Consider the following 25,686-nt stretch of genomic DNA (forward strand, 5'->3'; position numbering starts at 1 on the left):
CCTATTTCCCCTTGTTTTTTCCTCCCCCCTCCTCCCCCCCCCGAGACGTTCTTGTTAAACCCTGGATTTGTGCTGGAAATGGCCCACCTTGATTATCATACACATTGTAAGGAGAGCGATCACTTTAGATAAGCTATTACCAGCAGGAGAGTGGAGTGGGGGGAGAGAAAACCTTTTGTAGTGGTAAACACCCATTTTTTCATGGTTTGTGTGTATAAAAAGATCTTCTGTACTTTCCACAGTATGCATCCGATGAAGTGAGCTGTAGCTCACGAAAGCTTATGCTCAAATAAATTGGTTAGTCTCTAAGGTGCCACAAGTACTCCTTTTCTTTTTGCAAATACAGACTAACACGGCTGTTACTCTGAAACCTGTCAAAAGAAACAACTGATTTGATATATGTCCCATGCTACTTTTTATCTGCATTCTCTTCCCATGGAAACTCTTGTTTCTGTACACCAAGTCAAAGGAATCCTTGCAGTCTCAATGTACTGTGAGTGCTTTGGGAGACTAGGCCATTACCTGGAGAGGGGACAGGTGGGGCTGCCTGGAGATGCAGCACTTGCCTGTTCTCTTAAGTTAAACTATTTATTTTTTGTAAAGGCCTTTCCCAGTGTAAAATTAGTCAGTCAAAGCAGAAGTCTAGAGGAAGATAGTCAAGGGGAACTGGGAATAATGTGTATTACTCCACTGTGTCAGGAAAAGGCTATGGAGGAGAACATGCTCTTGCAGCAGTAAGTGTTTGTCATGGAAACTATGACCTGTCCTAATATTATTACTGTGTGTGTGTGTCTCATTTCCTTTTGTTTCCAGAGTTCCTGGAAAAAAAGGAAAAAAACTATGCAGGGCAAGTGTTAATGTTGCATGGTTAAGCATTTGGGTCTGGATGTGCTTAAGTTAAGGCCATCTATGCAACCTGACCCGTGTGCTGCTGCAAACTACTCATTATGATACAATTTTTAATTATCTCCCCACATGCTATTCTCAAATAATACCATATTATGCTATTCCACCCACCTACATCTATATATGTTATGTCTTCCAGTGACACTATATATAATTTAATATATGTTTTATACACATGCAGAATCCATACATCATTTAAATTCAAGGTCACAGAAGATAAATTGTGTGGTATTATTTCAGAAATACTACAGGACTATGTCATTTTAAAAAACCGCATGGAAACACATAGACACGAAAGTTAAGGCTGCACCTGCGGTTTCAGCTTTGGCCTTTTCTGACTTGAGTGCTTAGTTGTGAAACCTTAGTTTTTTAAATTGAATTTCCTAGGTGTCCCCCCTGACCCTTATTATGGGGGTTGTGAAGAATAAAGGCTGACCAGAATCTGCTACAAATTGGCTGGCACCCCAGTAGAATACTGTCCCACTCCCACCTATGGTGCACACTCAGTGAAGCTCCCACAGAGTCCTCTCCCCTGTGTACTGTAGGAGACTCCCTGTGAAAGTCAAACTCTGTAGGGGAGGGAACAGAAAATCTGCAGCTCCCTTGACACTTTGCTATGCAGTGAATGAAACAGGGCTCAACCCACCTCATTCAACGTACAGGGCACCCTAATCTTCTTTCCAAGTGTTGGGTTTTTTTGTTTTTTTTTAAATCTCATTTGCACTGCAGCTGCACTAAGTGATACTTTCAGCAGAACACACAAAAGCATTTCTCAAGGAGGGCTACTTCTATGCCAAATTTTAAACTTTCTACCTTCAGCCATTTCAGCATCAGAGCTATACAAAGAAGGCTACACAACACACCTTTTTGTTTCAAAATTTTAAAAGTCCCCCTTGCGTTGTGGCATTTAGAAACATTTCAGTGTGATTGTAACTTTTTTATTTAAAAAAAGATTAAGCTGCTTAAATAGTTGGTCAGATTCCTATATCAGTTACATTGGTTAAAATCTGGATTTCCAGAGTTCATTGAAGGCAATCGAATTACTCCAGATATATACTTGTGTAACCTACCTATTAGAATCTAAGCCAGTGTCTTTGAAGTTAAGCTCTGCAACATTAGCTTTAGCTGTGATTACCTAATACTTTGCACTTAGTTGCATTAGTTTTGAATGCCTTAAGTTTTCCAGTGGGTTTCTCCCAAAGTACCACCTTTCAGTCTTTCCCCTTGTGTGTGTTTCCAGCCTGTGAGTATGTTAGTGCACAATGGGCCACTTTCAGTCTCAGGCTCACCTAGAACCTTGAGCCAATCAGACATAGGAATAGAAGCTCACAGGCAAAGGGTTACATGGATTTGTTTGTTTGTAAATACAGAAACCCCCATTATAAAGAAGTTAAAATAAAAGTATTACAGCAATTAATGCAATTGTTAGAGCAACCAGCTATGGGAACTTTTTCACAATTACATTTACCCCACCAAACAATGCCACCCCAAAACCAATATAAGTTGGGGAAGAGGTACTTTATAAACATGCAACTATGGCCTAGACTAGTGGCTCTCAAGCATTTGTATTGGTGACCCCTTTCACACAGCATGCCTCTGAGTGTGACCCCCTTATAACTAAAAACACTTTTTAAAATATGTAACACTATTATAAATGCTGGAGGTGAAGTGGGGTTTGGGGATGGAGGCTGACAGCTGCAACCCCCGGAAGAGTCACAACCCTGTTTGAGAACCCCTGGCCTAGACTCACAAAGGGACTTAGATTGTTGCAACACTTAACTTTTAGGCACCTAGAAAATCACTTGGAACAACAATGGGATCCACAAATCCTGAGTCAGGCACCCTATATAATGAATAGGGAGTGACAGGCCCCTAAGCACAAAAGCCAGCAGGCTACTGCAAGGAGCTGCCTAAGTCAGCCAGTGGGAGATACTGATGAGGTGGGTGTGACCTAAGCACTTCCCCTCTCACAGAGTTTGGCACCTAAGTCTGGGCTACAGGGAGGCACCTAGCTCTGCCTGTGATCCACAGCTGGGAACCCCTCTCCTGAAGTAAGGCAGCTTAGGTGTGTAAGCTGTTTCTTGTGAGAATGAATTAAGTGGGTACCTAACTCTGCAAAAAAACAGCTGGGGAGGGAGAGGAAAAGACTGGCAGCCCCAGGCTCCCTTGTAACTTTTAGCACAGTGGTCAGAGTACTGACCTGGGATGTGGCAGATCCTGATTCAGTTCCCTCCTCTGTCTTATGAGAAGGGTTCTGAACAGAGATCTTCCACCTCTCAGGTAAGTGCCATGGCCTCTGGACTATGGAATGATTCTCACTCTCTCTGGCCCAATTCATATTTAATTAATGTGGACCGGCTTCACTCGGAGAGATTGGGTTATTCTGATGTGAGTCTCTCATAGTTCAGTGGTTAGGACACACTTCCTCAGTGTGGATTGCACTGGGTTTAGGAGTGAGACAATGAGGCAGCAGTTCACATGCCCAGTGGCAAAAACAGGCACCTGGGGAACTTCTTCAAGGGAAGTTTAAGCACTGAGTATAGGCGGCAGCTAAGCAGGGGCATTATGGACTGCAGTGGTGCCTAAAGCTGGGACTCAGTTGCTTAAGTCCTTTTGTGGATCTGCCCCTACAATCCTACTCCCCCACAACAGATTATTGGACAACAAACACACAAATGGACAATAGAATCCTACTCACCCACTTCCCACATCAGAGTAAGAATGGGTCCAGTCACCCACAGGTAGGCAGACATCACTCCCAACAGAATGGGGTGAGAGGAAAAGGACATACAAATACAGTTTTCTCTTACCCTACTGTAAAGATAACATGGGAGCCCAATAACGAAGGTCTGGCTGAGCTGCTGAGACAACCTGAAGATTGGACATAGGCTCTAGGAACCAGCAATAGCCTCTACTTTCAGAAGAAAGGTTCGTGGGTTGAGCTCACTTTAGTTTTAGGAGCTGTTTTAGAACAGCCCAAATGAGCTATGCCAGAATGGCATCAGGGGTTGGGGCTTTTCGTGGCCTGTTTGATATGAATGCCTAGTTTATACAGATTATCAGCTAGGCCCAACCTCTCCCCACTTCTTGCCATGACCCTTGCACAGCTAACACCCTACCCCACTCCTCTTCCACACAAAACCAACTGAAGTGTAACCAGGCCCCTAAGGGGAGGGGGCTCTGCCCTCAGGAGCCCCAGCAGCCACTTTTACTGTGCATTTTTTCTGAAATTATAAAATTTTATTTTTCAAATAAGACGTTTAAGAAAGTAACAATTAAAACACTGAAACCTCTCTAATTATTCAAAACAATCCAGTTATAGTTATTTCAAGCTTCTCACCCTCCTCCCTCCCGAAAACCTGGCCAAGACAGGGTCAGGAGATTTCTCAGCCCCAGAAGTGGAGTTTAAGGGTGGAGAATTCTTCTGCTAACATTCTTCTCATAACTCATTGATAAATACTGAGCACCAACAGTCAGGTCATGCTGAGGAATCTGACCTGCAAGGTCCAGCACCAAAAAAAACCCCAAAAGAACTAGCAACAAGCTACTGCTGACCGGTGAATATATCATCAACACACATGACAATAAGGCTACAATGGGATCCAAGTATTGAAGCTTTGGCTCCAAACCGATAGGGCTCCAAATCACAGACAGAGGAGCAGCTCCTATCAGCTCAACTCCCTTTACAGGATAGATCCAGAACGGGGCAATAATATGCACACAAAATAACATGTTTGGCCAGGAGGACATCTGATCTGTCCTGAGCCTTGACTACTACATTTTGCAGACCAGTGAAGTACCTACTAAAAGGAAGAGGAAGCAGCTATTCCTCCACTTCCTTTGGCACCCCTTCTCTCTTTAGCATTGTTCTGCAAGCAGCTATGACCACAGCCCTTCATCACTCTCACATTCTTATCAGGCCAGAGCTGTCCACTGTTCGCCCTGCATAAAACCCGTAGGAAAGGCCTTGGCAAATCCTTCTCTATCACTTATAAGTGCCAAGAGAGGTACTAGGAACTGTTCTGAGATGGTCAGGAAGGCAGTGAGGGAGCCTTTCCAAGGATCTCAGATTTCTGCTGTGGCAATTCCAGGGCTTTCTATGATGGTTCTGGAGAACCAGCACCTCCATATCACACTGATCCTTGTGTCAGACTTTATTGGTACAGTGGTCTCGTAACGATAGAAAGCTCCCTACAGAAAGTTATTGAAACTGAAAACTCTCACTCTGCTGATGTGTGTGTTGGGTGCAGACCTGGGTGAACCTGATGGAAACTCTCTTTAGGTATCCCTAGGTAAAGGCTACTTCAATTCCATTTCCGAGCCACCATCAAGCCCAGTCCTATCTTAAGTTACAGATGACAGAAGGGATGCTTGGGTGAATCCAAGGGGAATGCATTCCATACACTGTTGCTAGGAAATTAAAAAGAATCACCATTTTAGTGTGGCAGATGATGATTGGACGCACCCCCTGGTGTTGGCAGCAAGTAGCCAACTAAAAAAAAGCCCACACGAGTCTCAAAACTGCACCTGATCTTTCCCAGATCACTGAGGAGCAGCACACAGAGACAAGTAAATAAGCAGAAGTCATGTTGATTCCTGCAGTGTAAGAACATCACAGCTAGAACATCTGCCAGAGGTTGCAGGACCAAATAGGTAAGGAAGTTAATTGCCCGGGTCCCTTTAAGAGAGAGTGCAGCCAAAGAACAACTGGGCATCAGCCAGTAATGGAGTCCCATGGAGTAGCAATGCAGGGAAGGGCTCAATCTTCCTGGCCCCCTCATGCTCCGGTTACATCGAGGATGGGGGGAAATGGAAAAGAAGTTTCCTGCGAGCCAACTGAGGCTCTGAATGCACAATTTCTGTATTCTGCATTCAGTCCAGCTTGTCTGAGGGGACCCACACAATCCCCCTCTCTCAGGCACTGGAGATCTCCAAGCCAAAGCTAGCCAGCAGACAGAGGTGATCAGATGAGCAAAAGGGATTGGGTAAGCCATTTGCCAACCACAGGACATCTTCGGAGAGCAGGGAGAGGCGGCCAAGCAGCTTCAGGGCTCCATCTCGATATAGCCTGCGACCTGGCAAGGGAATGGGAAGGACCTGTCAGATGGAGACTGGAGCTTCGTGCTCAAACTCTTTGCGCAGACACAGGGCAGCTAGCTTATGCTGCACAGTCAGGGAAGCAAGGGTGTATCCACACAGACAGCCTATACAAAACAACATGTCCCTCTTTGTGCCTGGCTACTATAGCAACAGGCACCCTAGACTGCTACTGATATATGGATTCATGCTCCGGCACACACAGGAGCTGCAACACACACTGCAGTCATCATGCAGCTGTTCACAAGGAAGCTCTTGCTAGTAGCACTCAAATTCCCAGAGGTGAATTTAGGCCTCTACTTGAAGAGACTTGTGTACCATTGGCTATGAAACTGACATGCCTTAACCGTGTCAGCCCAATGAGCCATAGGCTCGGGGGAAACAAAATTTGACCTGTGGAGACTCTTCACACTCTATTCCCACCACACCCCCAAAGAGCCCATGCTGAGCTGATCTTGGCCTCAGAGGGCGTAGGAGCTGGATGCCGTTACTTTCAGAGCCTCATCAACTCAACTCCTTCAAACAGTGTGACGCTTGCAGGGGGTATCACCTGGAGGTGAAGTGGGGTGCCTCCTACAGATGGTCTATGCTGCCTCGAAAGATAAAAACTACCAGGCCACAGGAGCCAAGATCTCAATGCTAACTGCCTGTGGGGCTGTTCCAGGGCATATGCTAGGTGAACCCAAGGCGAAGTGTTGGGCAACAAGAAAGTAACATTCCATTCTACTTTGATTTCCCCTTAAAAACTATGGTCAGGACAGGCAGAACTATTGTATCTCCTCAATAGCATAAAATAGAGATCTTGTCACCTCAGCTGGGGAGACAGCATTTCCCCACAGTACATCACTCAGCCCCTACTGGGCACAGATCCCTGGAAACTGCATGCTGCCACACCCAGCAGCCCACTCCTGCCATGGTGGAGACACACTGCCCACCATGATGAGCTCCATTTTGCTGTACCACACAGCTCCCTCCTAGCACAGTGGGGATAAGCTCTCAGGAGGCCCAATGTTGCACACTCACCCTCTTTGTTCCCATTCTCAATTGGCTCTGCCGAGTAGAAGATATAATCAACTGTAGCTCCAAGGCCCATGGGCATGGTTGTGACCTCAGGGCGACCTCTCTGGGGCAAGAAGTGGCTATAGGCAGAAGTCAGATTAAGGCCATGCCGGATAACACCTGGAAACCTGCAGAGGAGAAACAGCTCCCCCATTCCCTCACGTGGGAGAGGGGATGCAAAGCTCAGCGTTGGAATCTAAGCAAACTAAGCCACTTTCCTGATGCAGCTGTTTGTAGACTATTTCTACACATATTTTTCAATATATTTTAATGCTTATATCAGTGAGGGACTATTAAGGCCACTTCTACTAAGACACTGAGTGGACAGGGGCTCCCTCACCACCAACATACAGTTCTGCCAACGCACTGCATTCCTGACCTGCAGCACCAACCCAATGTTGGCATGGAAGCTCCCAGCTGCTCGTGCAGCCTGGTATGGATCTGGCCAGTTGTAGACAGATTTTTCTGATTCTTTCCCATCCCTGGTGTGTTCTTTTTCTAGCCTGGGAGAAGGGACCATGGAATTATTTAAACCTTGACATTAATTTAGCTTCCTGTACCCATTTTCCAAGCACCCCACCATGGCCACTCCAAGGAGGGGTGCCACTAACTTCACAGGACCCGGCTGAAGTTTCCCTCCCTCCAGGTTACCTTGGGAAGAAGAGCTCTGGATCAGGATCATTCACCATGGTGAGATGCTTGGGCCAATGTGCAGGACGATCTAAAAAGGAGCAGAGAGATTCCAATTTGACATGCCACTGGTCCTGAAGCAGTTTGTTCATTTTGAGTTTGAAAGTTCCTCCCAGGACCCAAAAGGTCTCTTATTGCAGCACCAAGAGTCCTCCTGACCTCCTGGATAGGCACCCTCAGGAGTGACAGTACATGCTGGAAAGTCAGGGCAAGGTTCCAAAGCTGAATGCAAACTGTCCTGGTCTCAGACAGGAGGCCTAGGTACAGTGGTGCTGAAAGAGTAACAAGTTGATACCAGGCCAAAAACAAAGCCTAACCCCTACCTCCCTCCCCCAAAAAGTCAGTGGGCTGATCCTGGGAGCAAATTAGTGCAACCAACTTATCCAGGTCAATCAGTTCCTGTGCGTAGAGCTGCGGACATTACCTTTGCCGAGAGGCCGATCCCTGTGGCCCTGTATTACAACCTCTGCTGTCAGAGAAACTCAGACAGTCACAGAATTGGGATCATGAAATGGGTTGCCAGCCCAGAGGAGGTAGGGAATGAGGAGAACAGAACCAAACATGTCAAAAGGCACAGAGATGAGGAGAGGTTCTGCTGTTTTAGTAGCAGATCTAATGCCAGCTTGTGGTCACCTGCTGATGCCACCCATATTAGCACTGAGGCAGCTCAGGTGCCACCATGAATTTCTTCCAGTGGATCTGGAAGCGCAGAAGGAATGGAAAAATACTTGCCCCTCTCCAAAACAAAGGGAGGAAAGAAAATAGAATGAACCCTCTCTTCCATTCCTCTCCACACAGGGTGTAAAACACATAAATCAGCAAAGCAAGACTTGCTATACAAGGAGCAAGTCAGTAGCTGAGAGCTGTTGCTGAGCCCTTATGGAATCCACTTGTGACCACGGGAGTATGATGCAATGGTAGGCTCCCATCTTCCCCAACCCTTGCCTTTTCTGGGACTCATCCAGCCAATCACAAGCCAAGACTGGTCTCCGCTTGCTGGCTTCAAGTCTTGCCAAAGGCAGCTCATGCCGCAGAAAAGATGTTGAAGTAGGGAGAACTTGCTCCAGTACCTGGTTTAACATCTGTCACACCCTTCTGCAGAATCAGATGTGCAGGTCGTTCACAGGCAGCATCACAGAAACGGAACTGAAGCAGGAAGTCCCGGCTGTACTTGCGTCTGTCTGCAGCGCAGAGCCAGTTCAAAGGAAGGAAATAACCAAGAAGTCAGCTCTCTCTTTAGGTTTCCATGCCAAAAATACTACCAGAGTACATGAATGCCATGGTGATGGGCACAATATAAGAACCTGAATATAGAATAGACATGGTGATAGAAGAGGAAGAGACTGTCTAGACTGCAGCCCAGCTACTTTAATACCTATTGCTGATGCACCCATCACTGTAGTATCTGGGGGTTCCACAAATTAAGAGCTTCCCCTTCCCAAAATATGGTCTACAGTGGCAAGATACCAGTCAATTTCTAAGCAAGGCATTTGGGGTGTTTATGACACAGATGTTGGAAGAAACCCCAGCTTGAAGGGGGGAAAAAAGAGATATGGGTTCAGCCTGATTTCTAGGGAGTTTATATCCACCAAGCTTCCACCAAGAACACCCTGGCCTGGGCTTCATATGCTGAAGCATCTCTGGAGAGCAGAGTGAGAGCCTAAATGGGCTCTACATCACATAGCGCTCTGAAGAAAAAGACAAGGCCCTTCAAGTGTATCCCAAATATGACTACGATATGTGAAGTACTGTGGGACATTCAGCTTCCAACAAGTGCAGGAAGATGGCAGAAACCCAGGCTGAGTTGAGCTGTGGGGCATACAAGTGATACAGTTCAAATCAGGTACTCTGAGAGGAGAGAATCCATGTCAAGGAGAGTGCCTGGTGCAGCACATTCCCCAGTTCTGCCCTGGAGGTTGTGTCAATGTCCTGCCAAGAGTGGAGACTGCAGCTCAGTGAGAGGGAGCAAGACCCACACAATAATCATCTTCGTTGAGCCCACGTTCACACCACAGCTCACCTGATTTCTTTGGCTGGCAAAGAGTGACATATTGACAGTTGTCCGTTATACCCAGACAGCTGTGCCAGAGTGGGGTCTGCAGCTTCCGCTGGTGCAGCTGCTGGGAGAAGTCTTCCTGTCCAGAAACCTGCATAAAGGCAGCAGGGTAAAGGTGAGGGGAACAAAGCACCAGGAGGAAAATAGTTAAAGCGAGGCCAGCAACGTGCACAGGCACAACACACAGCACCCACACAGAACCAAACCCCAGCACTACCACAGAATAAGTATCATGTAAATCTGTGGTGCAGCTACTAGCTTGGGAACATGTAGTAAAACGAACGTGTGGGGAAAGAAAAAAAAAAATTCTGTTTGAAATATTTCATTCAAACCATTTTGAAAGCGAGGTTGGTACGTGTTTGGGTGCACAGCCACAGAGTGTATAAAGGAGCAGTGCTTGCATGGGTGTATATTTCAGGAACAGAACTAGGTTTAGGCCCAACCTTTAGATAATATTTCCATGAATATGGATTTGCACCTCCCCCTATAGTTACTATCACCCAAGTACAACAACGATGGATGAGTGAAGGACAATGATGAACTGACCAGTCCAGTTTCACCACCTGAGCTAACATCACAAACAAGCAACATCAGCGGTGAAAAAGAAACAAGATCTTAAAAATTCTCTCTGCTTTGGTAACCTCCACTGTTGTCACAATGTACTGTACGTTTATGAATTTGCTGCTGAGTGGGGCTCATTCTTTATAAGAGGAAGTAGCCTTATAATAGTGATCAGAGACACAACTATATAAATACTCCACTCCCTCCAACCCAAAGAGCTGCTCCATGACATTCCCTGTCTACACCTACCTTCCAGGCTGGCATCCCATGGTAGGAGAGCAGACCATTCCGGATGAACTTGTACAATGGAGAGTCAGGCACAGCGTTCAGGTCTCCACACAAGATGACAGGACAGTAGCCGCGCTCAACAGTTTTCACAACCTTGTCAACCTCTGCTAGGAGCAAGGCCATCTGTGCAAGTTTGATATCTCCTCGGCGGGGATTATACAGCACGTGAGTGTTAGCCACACACAGGGGGCTTGTTGCCTTCTGTCCTACATCCTCTGGGAGTAGAGGTTGCAGCAGCAGCACCAGACCCACATTGTCTCTGTTTAGGATGTCCAGGCCAGGCCGGAAATATTCTACAGGGCTGGCACTGATCAGCTGGAACCTGCTGTGCTTGTAGCAAACTGCGCAGCCATCTGTCTTTTTTCCTGTTCTCCGTTTGTATAAGCACACAAAGCCTGAAAAAAACCCACCATCCATCAGGAGGGCCCAAATGGCCAGGAGCCTTGGCTCCTCTTTAGTAAGATGTAGCAAAGTATAGGAAATTTGTTTTGCAGGGTTTAAATAGCACAACCTATGGAGCTCCCACTACTCCCCATGGTAGACTGTTCCGCAGTCCAGCAGACCTCACTGGCAGGAAGATTTTCTTAATACCCAGTTTGAATTTTCCTCTTGCTCATTTTCGGCCCATATTTCTAGTTATGCCCTCAGGAATGCTCTAATCAATCTCTAGTCCTCTGGCTCATGCCCTTGTAGGCAGTACTGTCCTGTTAGCCATCATGTACTATCAAGGGTCTTTTGTTCTCTCTATATAAGCCAGGCCCCTGATGAGTTTTGTTGCTTTCATCAGCCAATCTGGGGAAGAATCGGTCACAACAGGAACAGGACAACAATTGAAAGGGTGCAGACAGCTTCAGAAATGTGGCCATCAAAACCTGGGGTGGGGACTACTTCTGTAAACAGAAGTATAGCTCTGGAGCTATCAACATGGAGTGTTCTCAGCAAGTCTCAGCCAAACCTGTAGAAAAGAGAGGGACATACCCATCATCCTGAATGTTGGCTCCAGTTGCTCCCGGTAGTGATTCTCCTGCACTTCCTGGAGACACAGAACCTGCAAGGAAGGCAGAGACCTAGCTCACTCCGCCATTGTTTGGCAATTGCTTTGGGGAGTTTTTGTGGAGAGGGGAGAGGAGTTGGGACAGTGAGGGAAGAGAGGGAAAAACAGTTTCCCACACTTAACCCCTTCACCAAGAAATGCTGTCTAAGCAACTTTTCCTCCAGCTAGAGCACTGGCTCTCAACCTTTCCAGAGGACTGTACCCCTTTCAGGAGTCTGATTTGTCTTGTGTACCCCCAAGTTTCACTTCACACAAGTCACTTAAAAACTACTTGCTTACAAAATCAGTCATAAAAATGCAAAAGTGTCATAGCACACTATTACTGAAAAATTGCTTACTTTCTCATTTTTACTATATAATTATAAAATAAATCAATTGGAATATAAATATTGTACTTACATTTCAGTGTATAGTATACAGAGCAGTATAAACAAATCATTGTCTATGACATTTTAGTTTGTACTGACTTTGCTAGTGCTTTTTATGTAGCCTGCTGTAAAACTAGGCAAATATCTAGATGAGTTGATGTACTCCCTGGAAGTCCTCTGCTACCCCCAGGGGTACACGTACCCTTGGTTGAGAACCACTGAGACAGAGCATGCAGGACAACTTCTGAAGCACATACTTCTCCTTCAGTTATCCAGTGGGGAAACAAGAGTGAAATAAAATTCACTTCTCATCCTTAGCGGTGAGCACACTTCTTCCTCAGCATGCTAAGCTAGCCTGAGGAATACAGAAGTAAGCAAGGAACAGGAAGTCCACCCTCATGTAGGCCTCTTCTCTGGGCTTGTTCCAGACTGCCCTATAGGCTCTGCCTCCTCGCCAAGGACTGCAGCAGGCTGTCCTGCTCCCACTTCTATTAGGAAAAGTTGAGCCCCTCCAATCAAAGAATAGATCCTAGTAAGGTTATAGGAGCCAGTGGGCACATAACCAGGGACCCTAATAACTCCAGAAGCACTGGCTTCACACCCCAAAAACTCTGGTGATAGCGGACATGAAAGGGCCTGGGTAGTACTCACATCAGGGTCCCAGTGCTGGATTTCCTGCAAGAGGTTTGGGAGACGATAGCTCCAGTCCAGGATATCTGGTTGGCAATGCAGGTAGAGATCACGGCTCTGCTCCACCAGGTCCTGGGCCAGAATGTTGTAAGACATGACTCGGAATTCAAACAGAGGCCCATTCTCTGAGCCCAGCTCTGGAACCGCAAACCGTGTAGAGAGATCCTCCCAGTCCCTCCATAAAATCTCTATATGTAAGAGAGGAAGACAGGTCAGATATATGCTGGGTATCCTTCCCTGTCCTATTTCCTGGAATGCCCCTGCTAGCTGGGGCACTGGGATTAGCTGTTCTCTTGTTCCCTGAATCTGAGCATTTTGAACTCTAAATCGGCCCTCGGATGATTTTCTTTGATTAATCTGAATAGCTGTCAACAGGGATGGAATGGCAGGATCCTAGTGGGGAGAAAATGTTTTAGAAAAACTCAAGCCATTCTTTGGAGGCCATCTCCAATATAAGTGCCCACTTGATGTTAACTTCACAGGAATTGTGATTAGCAACACTAGCCAACCCAATAATGCCAGAAGTCTTGGCCTTTCCATCAGGAAAGATTACTTTTATCATTTTCATTACCAGATGCAATCATCCTGGCATGGAAAGATGCAACCTCTGCCTAACAGACAGCAAGTGCAGACATACCCAGCTCACCCAGGATTTAGCATCCACATGCAGGGAGATCAGAAAGTTTTGTTACACTACCTCATCCCAATCTAGCACTGCATGCTCAGAATCAAAAAAGGCTGTATTACTACTGACCGTGGTAAGGTCTCTCTGCTGGAAAAGGCTGGAATTGTCCTGTGTCATAAAAGGGCCAGGCTGTGGCCTCCACTGGCACTATCTCTGTGTCATGCACTAAGCTCCAGTCCAGCACAGCAGTATCTTCATCCTCCCTTTCCAGGGCTGAAGGATTGCAGCCACTAATCTGGTGATCGGTCTGTGTCCTTACAGCTGGCCATGCTGCAATGCCCACCATAGCCACACTTTCCTCTTCTGGTAATTTTGCCAATGTTACTGCAGCATGCTCCTTTGGTCCTAGAGATATTAATGTATGTAGCTCATCGTCTTGCTGATCACTGCACCATGTGACCTCTGAAGCCACATTCAGATTGCTAAGGCTGGTCATCAATAATTCTGAGCCTTCCAGCCAGTCACTAGGCAGTGTGGCTGACACCTTCGCCACCACGAGAGGACTCTCACTGCTGTGTAGCCCACCAGCTTCCACCTCCAGCTGCTGCTGCAGCAGGGCTTCCTGCTCTTCTGGGACTGACCTCCTGCTGGGTACAGAAGAGATACCCCCTACCTGGGTGGTCGGGCTCTTCGCCAGAAGCACATTCTTTCGACACGTAAAGAAAGCATCTGTCAGGAAGTCAATACAAGACAATGGTTAAAATCCACAGCTCTCTTCACTTATTGGCTTATTTAGGCTAGAGAAATCAGTTATAATTTGGTGCAATAGAACCATCTGAATACATCAAGAGCACTGAGTGGCTACTCAAAAAAGATGCATAGTTATAGTTCTGAGTAATTAAGGCTGCCTCTTGGACCATATTCTGACTTTAGTTATGCCGGTACAATGCCATTGACTTCAGTGAGCTGGTGCTGGTTTAACTGAAAGTAAAATTTAAGCTGGTTTTATATTATTATTTATACAATGAAATAGGTGGTCAGCAGAGCAGCATCTAAGCCAGAGGTGGGCAAACTCCGGCCCGTGGGACCGTCCTGCCCGGCCCTTGAGCTCCCAGCCAGGGAAGATAGTCCCCGGCCCCTCCCCTGCTGTCCTCCCTCCCCCACAGCCTCAGCTCGCTGCGCCGCCCACGCTCTTGCCCACCGCTCTTGCCGGGCAGTGCTGCAGGCTCCAGCCGTGCGGTGGGGCTGTGAGCTCCTGCTGCTCTGAGCGGCATGGTAAGAGGGCGGGGAGTGGTTGGATACGGGGTGGGGTCCTGGGAGGGGGTGGTCAGGGGACAAGGAGCAGGGGGGGTTGGATGGGTTGGGTGTTCTGGGGGGGGAGCAGTCAGGGGACGGAGAACAGGGGGGTTGGATAGGGGTTGGGACAGTCAGAGGACAGGGAGCAAGGGGTTTGGATAAGGGAGGAGTCCCGGGGGGGCAGTTAGGGGTGCGGGTCCCGGGAGGGGGTGGTCAGAAGACAAGGAGCAGGGAGGGTTGGATGGGTTGGGGGTTCTGAGGGGACAGTCAGGGGGAGGAAAGTGGGAGGGGGTGGATGGGGGCAGGGGCCAGGCTGTCTGGGGAGGCACAGCCTTCCCTACCCAGCCCTCCATACAGTTTCGCAACCCTGATGTGGCCCTCGGGCCAAAAAGTTTGCCCACCCCTGATCTAAGCTATCGTACTGCCCTTCTTTAGCATCTTCTATACAAACACAGATACAGATACATTTAGCCACATGGGGCAGACACATCAGGAAGGAAGTTCTAGCAGCTGACCTTTGGAATGGGTGAATTTTCAGGAAATGAACAAGGGGTCCTCAGCTGGCAGCATGTTTAGATACCAGGAATTTCCATAATTGCAGAGACCCAATATAGATGACCCATTCCACATTGAATTGTCTTTTCAAATGCATATAAGAAAAGGAGTGGAGAGACCAACAAGGAAGCACAAACATGGAAGTTAAAGATGGAAAAGCCCCATTAGTGAAAACACTACCATGAAAGAAACCATGGTCTGAGAATAGGAAGCCCATGATATTCACCCGATGGCGGTGACTGACATCTGTAATGGGCCAAATACTTCAGTGCATGCTCAACACAAGAACATACTAGTTTCACTAGTATTTCCCCTTTATACTCTTCAAGATAATAAAAGCATTTGTGTTTTTGCTAATATCTCTGTGCAACCATATCCCCATTACTGATTAGCATATTGTGTTCTCTGCAAATCATTCATTTTCTATCCCTCTTTAACCTGGATGTTGCTCACTGAAGATTGAGGAGTAAGAATGGTAAGAGAAATGAATGGAACTACAAATCAGAGTTTGTCTACACATAAATGCTTTTCCAAAATAAGGTACGGTGTGAATTTAGAATGGATTAGGTATTTCAGAGTAACTGCATGTGTAGACAAGCGCTTATAAAAATGTATTTTTAAATATTCTCAAGGCACTTGGTTTTGGATGCACCCTATTTTATTTTATTTTGATAGGGGAGGATGTATAAAGTGGAAAAAAAATTAAAATATAATTTTCTAAAGACATTCCCCTTGAAATTGTTTGCTTTAAGTACATTCCCCCAAGAAGAATGATCTACTGCAGTGGCCCCCAAACTTTTTACCTCGCCCCGCCACCCTTACCCCTGTTCACACGCTGCCACCCCCGAGCCGGGAGCGGGGCCATGGCTCTGGGAGGGGGGAAACACAGAAAGGGTAAGGGGGCTGAGGCCAGGGCCACAGCTTGGGGTGGGAGTGGAGCCTCGACCAGCAGCTGTGGCCGACAGCTGAACCCCAGGTGCAGGGCTGGTAGCCAGGACCCTGGCCATGGGGCCAGCGGCTGGGAGCAGATCCCTGGACATGGGGCTGAGAGCAGAGCCCCGGGTGTGGGGCTGGCAGCTGATCCCCGGGCGTGGGGCCAACAGCGGGAGACAGGAGCAGAGCTGAGTTGCACTCTCTCTCCACCCCTCGTGGGGGCTGGCCCAGGCCCCAGCTGCGCCTCCTAGGGGATCATACCCCACAGATTGCGGACCTCTGCTTAAAAAAAAAACAGGCAGCAGTGTATCTACTGGAGAGACGGGCTCCCCAGGCTAGTGCTAACTATTAGCAATAGAGCAATCAGAATTAGAGTTTCCTGAGGTCTGGAGGAGCTGCTCTCCCTTGTACACAATGGTCAGGGCTGGGAGGAAGACCTAGAGATGGTCTCACCTGACCACTCCACCAAGCCTCCACTCTCTCTTTTAAACCCTCCTCTGATTAGCTGTCAAATTAGATGACTACTAATCCTTTTACTCCTTTAAAACAAACAGAGAGAGAGAAACTGAATAATTGTTCAGCCAGCTCTAGAGCACAGCTTCAGATGCCTCTTAGCCCTGCCTCCATCTGCCTAGAGCTCAAGCTCCTCAGGGCAGGGACATTGTCTTCTGATGTGAAAGCACTTAGATCACTGCTAAACAGTGCTTAAATTACAGAGGGACTGGAGGGAGGGCTGGACAGTGGGCCCCCCTTACTAGTTTTAGGGGCTACCTCACTTCTTTAGTCTCACTACTGTTTAAATTAAAGCAAGATACCTGACATTCAGGGCCCCCCCATGATTTTAGCACTGTTGCTAGGCCTATATAAACAATGATAATCAGGCAAGGGGCTATCCAAAACAGCCTGGGAGAATTTGGTCTCCTTGGGGTTCCTCGGTCTCCCCAGAGTTCCCTGGGGAGAGCTGGGGGAAGTACCTAAGAGAGCCTGGGAGAGCTGGTCTCTCCAGGAAACATCAGTGAGAGCCAGGTTCACCCCATGCTCGGGAGTTGAGGAGGGTCACTCTGAGGAGGAGGGGAGGCCTGTCACCTCAGGCCCGGGAGCAGAGGGGGGGGTCGCCGGCGTGGGGGGTAGGGGAGGCCTGTCACCCCAGGCCCGGGAGCTGGGGGGGGGGTAATGGGGTGGGGGTAGGGGAGGCCTGTCACGCCAGGCCCGGGAGCTGAGCGGGGGGTTGCTGGGGGGGGTTAGGGGAGGACTGTCAGCCCGGGAGCTGAGGGGGGGTCGCCCCGGGAGGTGGGGGTAGGAGAGGCCTGTCACCCCAGGCCCGTGAGCTGAGGGGGGGGTCGCCAGGGGGGGTCGGGGAGGCCTGTCACCCCAGGCCTGGGAGCTGAGGGAGGAGTCGCTGGGGGGGGGGGGGTCGGGGAGGCCTGTCACCCCAGGCCCGGGAGCTGAGGGGGGGGGGGTCGCCCCGGGAGGTGGGGGTAGGGGAGGCCTGTCACCCCAGGCCCGGAAGCTGGGGGGGGGGGGGTCGCCCCGGGAGGTGGGGGTAGGGGAGGCCTGTCACCCCAGGCCCGGGAGCTGAGGGGGGGGGTCGCCCCGGGAGGTGGGGGTCGGGGAGGCCTGTCACCCCAGGCCCGGGAGCTGAGGGGGGGGGTCGCCCCGGGAGGTGGGGGTCGGGGAGGCCTGTCACCCCAGGCCCGGGAGCTGGGGGGGGGTCGCCCCGGGGGGCTGTCACCTCGGGCCCGAGGTGACCTAGCTCCTCCACGACCCGCCAGTCAGGGCGGGCTGCAGGAGAGTCCACAGGGCCCGTACTCCTCCCGGCGGGGCTGGGGGCGGGGCCGCACGGGCCGTGGGAGGGGTCCGGGGCGGGGGGCTGTTACCTCGGAGGGCCCGGAGGAGCCGCGCCGCGGGCAGCAGCAGGTAGCAGAGCACGGTGCCGATCATGCCGCCCGGCCCGATCCTCTCCCAGCCCGGCTCCGCGTCGACAACAACTTTATTGGGAGCCGCCGGCGGCTCGGCCCGGCCTTGCCACAGCGCTGCCCAGCGCGCCCGGCATGGACTCCGCCCGCCAGTCAGTCCGTCCTGGGGCCGGAGACCGAGCGCGGCGGGGAGCAGAGCTGGGGGGATGAGGCCTGTAAACTTTCCCAGGAGCTCCAGGCCGCCAGCTCTCCCAGCTCCGCGTCCCCACCTCTGTGTGGATGAGTCTGCGTTGTGAAGCGGTGCTGCGTGTGATCCCGTTTGGGTATCCGCCCATCTCACACCTAGGGTTGCCATTCAAGTTCCTGAATAGAGGACGCTGCACCAGCGGGAGGGGAGGGGTGTGTGTACCGAAAGTGATATTTGGGACGGTTCGGGAGTGGTATTTGGGGGATGCTGGATGGATGTGTGTGTACTAGGAGGGGTATTTGGGGGTGCTGGAGGGGTATGTGTATTGGGAGGGGTATTTGGGGGTGCTTTTGGGGGTATTTGGGAGGCGCTGGAGGGGTGTGTGTGTACAGGGAGGGATATTTGGGAAGCACTGGAGGAGTGTGTGTGTACAGGGAGGGGCATTTGGGGGGGTGCCTGTGGCGGCATTTGGGGGGGTGCCTGTGGCCTCACTCTCGAGGTTTTGGGCAGTGTCGTGCTCCTTGTCACAGTGGTAGGGCAATTGGCACAGGCCCGGGACACAGCGCCAGCCTTCAGGCAGCACAGCCCTGCAGGGCTATCACCCTCCCTAGGGTCGGGAGCATGGCCCTGGCCCAGTCACCCCTCCTAGCTGGGCTCTGAGGCCCCATGGCAGGGCAGGTAGCCCGATAGAGAGGCGCTTGGTGGCTCTACTTATTTGGCAGGCCAGGATCTGGCAGCTGAGGGTGCATGGGAAGGGACCAGTCGGGGCATGGAGATGGCTCTTTCTGAGTGGCAACATCAGATCCACAAGGAAAAATCCCAGACATTTCCTCTTATTTGAAAAATCTGCCTGGACAGAGATCGGTAGACTAAAAAAGAGGTGATGTCTGGGACGACCCAGACGTATGGTAACCCTAATCATACCTGCTCAGAGTTGTGTGGTGTCCCATGGAGGCAATCAGGCAGGAGCAGCATATATTATACCCGTCTGGGCTGTATTGTACATTACCTTAATGGTGCTGGATGTTTATCAAAACTGGGCCTAAACAAGAATTCCATCAACTCCAAATGGGCCCTGAATTCATGTACCTAACCACCTTTTCCACTCACATTGGCCAATGCGTTACAAAAGATTGTAATATCTGGCTGCAGAAACATTCCCTAATGCCATGTAATCCATTCTGTAAGGTGTGTGCAGAACAATATATCAAGACCATGACGATGCACTAAAGAAAATCCTAGAATGCCCCCATATTAAACAGGGACAAGATCAATTTTTTAAAATCTACTTAAAAGTCTTTGGACATGTATTTTCAAACAAGAGTCATCTCTTCGAAAATCAAAACAATAAAGCATATAGTCTTACTGAACAATTGCAGATATTAAGTCATTTTAGGCATGAATAGTTATTGATCATGCTGCCTTCCTAACTTTGCAAGTGTAATTGCCCCCCTTCAGGATCTTATGAAATATTATACAAAATCTGTGTGGGCAAAAGCACAGTCTGAAGCAGGTGATGTAATCATATGTAGCCTTGATGAACATATGAGATGTTGTCCTTCAACCCTTCCTTTAATAGAAGACTGACTGAAGCCCTCTGTCAAGGTTCCTTCCCCACTCTGAACTCTAGGGTACAGATGTGGGGACCTGCATGAAAACCCCCTAAGCTTATTTTTACCAGCTTAGGTTAAAACTTCCCCAAGGTACAAACTATTTTACCTTTTGCCCTTGGACTTTATTGCTGCCACCACCAAGCGTCTAACAAATATATAACAGGGAAAGAGCCTGCTTGGAAACGTCTTTCCCCCCAAAATCCTCCCCAAACCCTACACCCACTTTCCTGGGGAAGGCTTGATAAAAATCCTCACCAATTTGCATAGGTGAACACAGACCCAAACCCTTGGATCTTAAGAACAATGAAAAAGCAATCAGGTTCTTAAAAGAAGAATTTTAATTGAAGAAAAAAAGTAAAAGAATCACCTCTGTAAAGTCAGGATGGTAAATACCTTACAGGGTAATCGGATTCAAAACAGAGAATCCCTCTAGGCAAAACCTTAAGTTACAAAAAGACACAAAAACAGGAATATACATTCCATTCAGCACAGCTTATTGTATCAGCCATTTAAACAAAACAGAATCTAACGCATATTTAGCTAGATTACTTACTAGGTTCTAAGACTCCATTCCTTTTCTCTTCCCGGCAAAAGCATCACACAGACAGAGAGAGCCTTTGTTTCTCCCCCCCTCCAGCTTTGAAAGTATCTTGTTTCCTCATTGGTCATTTTGGTCAGGTGCCAGCGAGGTTATCCTAGCTTCTTAACCCTTTACAGGTGAAAGGGTTTTTCCTCTGGCCAGGATGGATTTTAAAGGTGTTTACCGTTCCCTTTATATTTATGACAGGTTTCAGCGTAGCAGCCGTGTTAGTCTGTATTCGCAAAAAGAAAAGGAGTACTTGTGGCACCTTAGAGACTAACAAATTTATTTGAGCATAAGCTTTCGTGAGCTATAGCTCACTTCATCAGATGCATTCAGTGGAAAAACTTCAAAAACAGACTCCAGTGAGAGACTGCTGAATTCTGCAGTCTCTCACTGGAGTCTGTTTTTGAAGTTTTTCCACTGAATGCATCTGATGAAGTGAGCTATAGCTCACGAAAGCTTATGCTCAAATAAATTTGTTAGTCTCTAAGGTGCCACAAGTACTCCTTTTCTTTTCTTTATATTTATGACACTCTCTAAACTCAAGAGCTATAGAGAATCAAACAGTCCCAGCTAGTCATGATCACATTGTAGCCCATGAAAGTTGAAGCCTGTCACATATTGAAACCAGATAGTTTCATCTGGAAAGAGAAGAGTTTGAACATTTTGCTACATTCATCATTCTGACCATATTAAAAATCTGAAACCAAACGTCAGATAAAATTGAGTACCGATATGCCCTGTTACTCAAAGTATACTCTTGATGTCTTATACACAAGTACAGGTTTCAGAGTAGCAGCCATGTTAGTCTGTATTCGCAAAAAGAAAAGGAGTACTTGTGATACCTTAGAGACTAACAAATTTATTTGAGCATAAGCTTTCAATGAAGTGAGCTGTAGCTCACAAAAGCTTATGCTCAAATAAATTCATTAGTCTCTAAAGTGCCACAAGTACTCCTTTTCTTTATACACAAGTAGTAATACACAGAACTGGAAAGACTAACTCTGCTGACTGTATCTCCAAACATCCCTTAAAAACAAACCCATCACCTGCTGATGAGCACATTAATCATATCTCTATCAAAACAACTCTGAAACCTCTAGCCAAAAAGGACATTGCTGACATGTTGTTAACAGAACCTGCACTGACTGCTGCAAGACGGTTCATAAGACAAAATGATTGGTGATCTGTAGAGTATTTTCAAAATAACATAATTTTGTTTCAAAACCACAGAGCAAAATTTACCATGCATGAATCTACCTAAGGTACTTATATGGCCCCCATTACCATCTCAACACCTCACAGTCTTTACTGTATTTATCACAACACTACTGTGAGGAAGGGACATTACTATTATCCCTATTTTACAGCTGGGGCACAGACAAAGTGACTTGTCTAAAGTCATACAGAAAGTCTGTGACAGAGCAGATAACTGAACGCAGGTCTCAGAAGTCTTAGACTAGCATCTTAACTACTAGACTATTCTTCCTTTTTGTTCAGCTACAGAAACGGAAGGTGATATTACTAATAGCCCAGAGGCAGCAGCCTATTGAAACAGCAAATGATAATTACTTGGGCATTTTTAAAACAAAGTCGATCTTTGACAGAAGAGGTATAGTATCCAAGAACCATCCAACATTGAGACAATCACACTGAAATATGTGAGGACTGTTAACTAGTGGAACATGGAAAATTAATTAGTACCACAAGCAAGCAAATGTCTGAGCTACCAAAATTGTAATGCCTGCACTACAAAAATTATTCACAAACAAAATCAAAACATACAATGGGCCTGCATTTCAAGGTCAAAACTTCCATTGGCTTATGCAACATTTTACTCTTCTGCACCAAAGTATAACCCTGTTTGAACTCTGACAACTGGAATCATTGAGAGATTTGCGCTAAATATGGGTAAACAAAACTACCAAAGTTTCTAAGATACCCAGTTCTTTGGGGCAGGGACTTTTTCTTTATATCTATATAGCACTTAGCAATCTGTGTGTGCTATATACATTGTGAAACCTCTATGAGAAACTATCTTTATTGGGCTACCTCCTCTAGGGGAAGACTGCCCTTAAATGTCCTGAGTATAGTTCTCCTCCACCTTTATCAAAAAGCCTCCTTTGTTAAGAAAATGATTTTTGTCAGCCTTTTGAGTGGTCCTCTAACACTGTAAATAAATAAAAAGCACTGATCCAATTCCTTTGACAATTCAATGGAGCCTCCTCATCTTTGGCATCAGTTAAGATTGCTTGGATAAATAATAAATACGTGGGTTTAGGGCACTTTTAGGTGCTTATATCGTTACAGAGCACATCTATATACAGTAGGCAAGATGCAGTTACTCAAGTTGGAATCTGTTCAGGACATGGGGACTAATAAACCAACTTTTGCAAAAAGTGCTGAGAGTTCTTTAAAGACTACAAATGGTCATGACTGAATTTCTCATCTGAAAATGTACCGGGCTGGTACATTGATTCACTAGTGATTCTGAGGGGTGAGGACCCCTTGCCAACTTATTAGCACCACTTTCTGAAACACTTATCCAAATGCAGACCGGTTCTGATCCTACTTAATGAGATCTGATGGACCCAAAGACTGATGTGATATGACTGCAGGATATCTCATGGTAAGTTTAGAATCATAGAATCTCAAGGTTGGAAGGGACCTCAGGAGGTCATTTAGTCCAACCCCCTGCTCAAAGCAGGACCAATCCCCAATTTTTGCCCCAGATCCCTAAATGGCCCCCTCAAGGATTGAACTCACAACCCTGGGTTTAGCAGGCCAATGCTCAAACCTCTATCTTGAGTCACAATGTCCAGATGAGGTCATGGAATGCTTGAGAAGAAATGAAAGAGGGGCCTTGCAAAAACTTGCCACATGACCCAGGCAGCCCCAGTGACTGGGAAATGATCTTCCTATTCAGAAACAGTATAAACCAAGATTACAAATCGTATAGATGACACCCTTGCTCCTGGAGGTTTTCTGTGATTGATAATTAGAGTTGAGTGGCTGTGGCAGGGGTTTTGTGTGAGGAGGTCATAGGGTGTCAGACAGAGATGACTGTAAACTACTAATTCACAGAGGAGAAAAAGCAAAGTAACAAGCAGCACTCTCAGAGTGGTGACAAGGACACGCAACATGGAGCATGAATTTTCTGACTCAGAGGAGGATGAAGGTGGGATTTTTAGTTAATAAATTGTTTTTAAAATAAATTAAGGAAAACCACCAGAACCCCCACAGGTGTTACCACTGCTATAAGAGGGCTCCATATGCATGTAAGGCTCACACGCCACACCCAAACTGGGCAATTAGGTAGCCATTGGTGAAAAATCGAGCCTGCTGAAATAAACCGGGATGTATAGTGCATATACACTCAGGTAAAAACATAGGAGCTGCCATTCTGGAGCAAACCGTTGGCCTATCTTAGGGGTGGGCAAACTTTTTGGCTCGAGGGCCAAATCAGGGTTGCAAAACTGTACAGAGAGCCAGGTAGGGAAGGCTGTGCCTCCCCAAACAGCCTGGCCCCCTCCCCCTACCACCCCCTCCCACTTCTTGCCCCCTGACTGCCCACCTCAGAACCCCCAGCCCATCCAACCCCCCCCTGCTCCTTGTCCCCTAACTGCCCCCTGGGACCCAAACCCCTATCCAACCCCCCCTTCTCCCTGCCCCCTGACTACCCCGACCCCTATCCACACCCCTGCCCCCTGACAGCCCCCCCAGGACTCCCATCCCCTATCCAACCGCCCTCTGCTCCTCATCCCCTGACTGCCCTCTCCCAGGACCCCCCACCCCTAACTGCCCCCTGGGATCCCACCCCCCCTGCTCCCTGTCCCCTCACTGCCCCCCCCCCCCGACTCCTATCCACACCCCCGCCTCCTGACAGGCCCCCGCAGGACTCCCACTCCCAACCCTCCCTGTTCCCCATCTCCTGACTACCCCCCGCCCCGGAATCTCCGCCCCATCCACCCGCCTTCTGCTCCCTGATTGCCCCCTGGCACCCCCTGCCCCCTTACCATGCTGCTCAGAGCAGCAACAGCACACCATCTGGCCGGAGCCAGCTGCACTCCCTGTGCTGCCCAGTAGGAGCGGCTGGCCAGAACGTCGCTGCGGGGAGGGGCCGGGGGCAAGCCTCCCCAGCCGGGAGCTCAAGGACTGGGCAGGACAGTCCTGCGGGCTGTAGTTTGCCCACCTCTGTCCTATCTAATCTGGGATCTTGCTTCCAGCTGTGGTCAAGTTCTGATCTTTCAGAAGAAAATAAAAAGCTCTATAATAGGTCTGGGGAAGAGGCAGATCTTAGGAGGTACTGAGCACCCTCAACTACCATTGACTTCAATAACTTATGTTCTTATGTAGGGTACTCAACCTATGCCTTGCAGGATTAGACCCTAGTTGTGCAGTTGCTGTCACTGAATGTGACATGGCAGGGATGGGGGATAGAATACTTTTCTGACCCTCCTGTTGGCCATCATGCTTATACTCTGAAGCACTAAGGTCTGTATCCCTTTGTAGTATTATGACCCAAATTCTTAATGGAGTATAGTTGCTCCCATTTAATTTCTTCAGTAAGACTCACACTTGGATGATTTTTGACCATAGTATAATGAAGTTTTGACTTTATAAAACTTTATTGTAAAAATTCACTTTATTTAAAATGTACAAGTAATTGAGCCATTGTTACTATAAGCCAAGATTAAATAGTTATGGAAGCGCCAAGAATTTATACTAACACCTATAAACTTTCCATACAGATATTAAATAAATCTTACTCATAAACTGTATTTGTGACCTTTCAAAGTTCCCTTTGTGTTTGGTCAACATCTTATAATTATCTGTGTATTTATTCTATTCAAATTAAAAAACCAGTAACTATATATTTTAAAATCGACTTGATCCTCGTGTAAGGCTGTCTGTCGTTTTTTCCATTGGAAGCATTTTACATACTTTATTTCCTATACCACTAATGTTGGGGGATCTGTATTTTTCTAAAAGTGAACTATCATACATCTGGTGCTAGTAGTAATCATGTTATTCATAGATGCACAGATTCTAAGGCTGGAAAGGTCCACTGTGAATCTAATCTGACCTCCTTATAGAGGCCATAGAAATTTCCAAAATAATTCCTGTTTGAACTAGAGCAGATCTTTTAGAAAAACAGTCAATCTTGCTTTAAAAATTGCCAGTTACAGAGAATCTACCACAACCCTTG

At 47.7% G+C, this 25,686-nt stretch overlaps 1 protein-coding gene across 5 annotated transcripts; it reads right to left on the reverse strand.

Annotated features, from left to right (window-relative positions):
- Positions 1–4,131: 4,131 nt before the first annotated feature.
- ANGEL1 (angel homolog 1) lies at positions 4,132–20,478 on the reverse strand. 5 transcript variants are annotated; one of them, XM_043548807.1, is made up of 10 exons: positions 20,448–20,478; positions 13,524–14,123; positions 12,731–12,957; positions 11,636–11,705; positions 10,619–11,052; positions 9,773–9,899; positions 8,823–8,933; positions 7,714–7,783; positions 7,027–7,190; positions 4,132–5,981 (listed from the first exon to the last, which is right to left on the reverse strand). In XM_043548807.1, the coding sequence occupies exons 2-10, from the start codon at positions 13,888–13,890 to the stop codon at positions 5,821–5,823; spliced, it is 1,731 nt and encodes a 576-aa protein (XP_043404742.1). In that variant the 5' UTR covers positions 13,891–14,123; positions 20,448–20,478; the 3' UTR covers positions 4,132–5,820. The 5 variants fall into 5 exon arrangements, with proteins under 5 accessions (XP_043404742.1, XP_037756667.2, XP_037756666.1 ...); XM_037900739.2 differs by lacking the exon at positions 20,448–20,478 and adding an exon at positions 18,056–18,481; XM_037900738.2 differs by lacking the exon at positions 20,448–20,478 and adding an exon at positions 18,056–18,382 and having other exon boundaries at positions 7,027–7,142.
- Positions 20,479–25,686: the final 5,208 nt, after the last annotated feature.

The sequence above is a fragment of the Chelonia mydas genome, chromosome 6 (genome assembly GCF_015237465.2).
Source record: "Chelonia mydas isolate rCheMyd1 chromosome 6, rCheMyd1.pri.v2, whole genome shotgun sequence".
NCBI classification, from domain to species: domain Eukaryota; kingdom Metazoa; phylum Chordata; order Testudines; family Cheloniidae; genus Chelonia; species Chelonia mydas.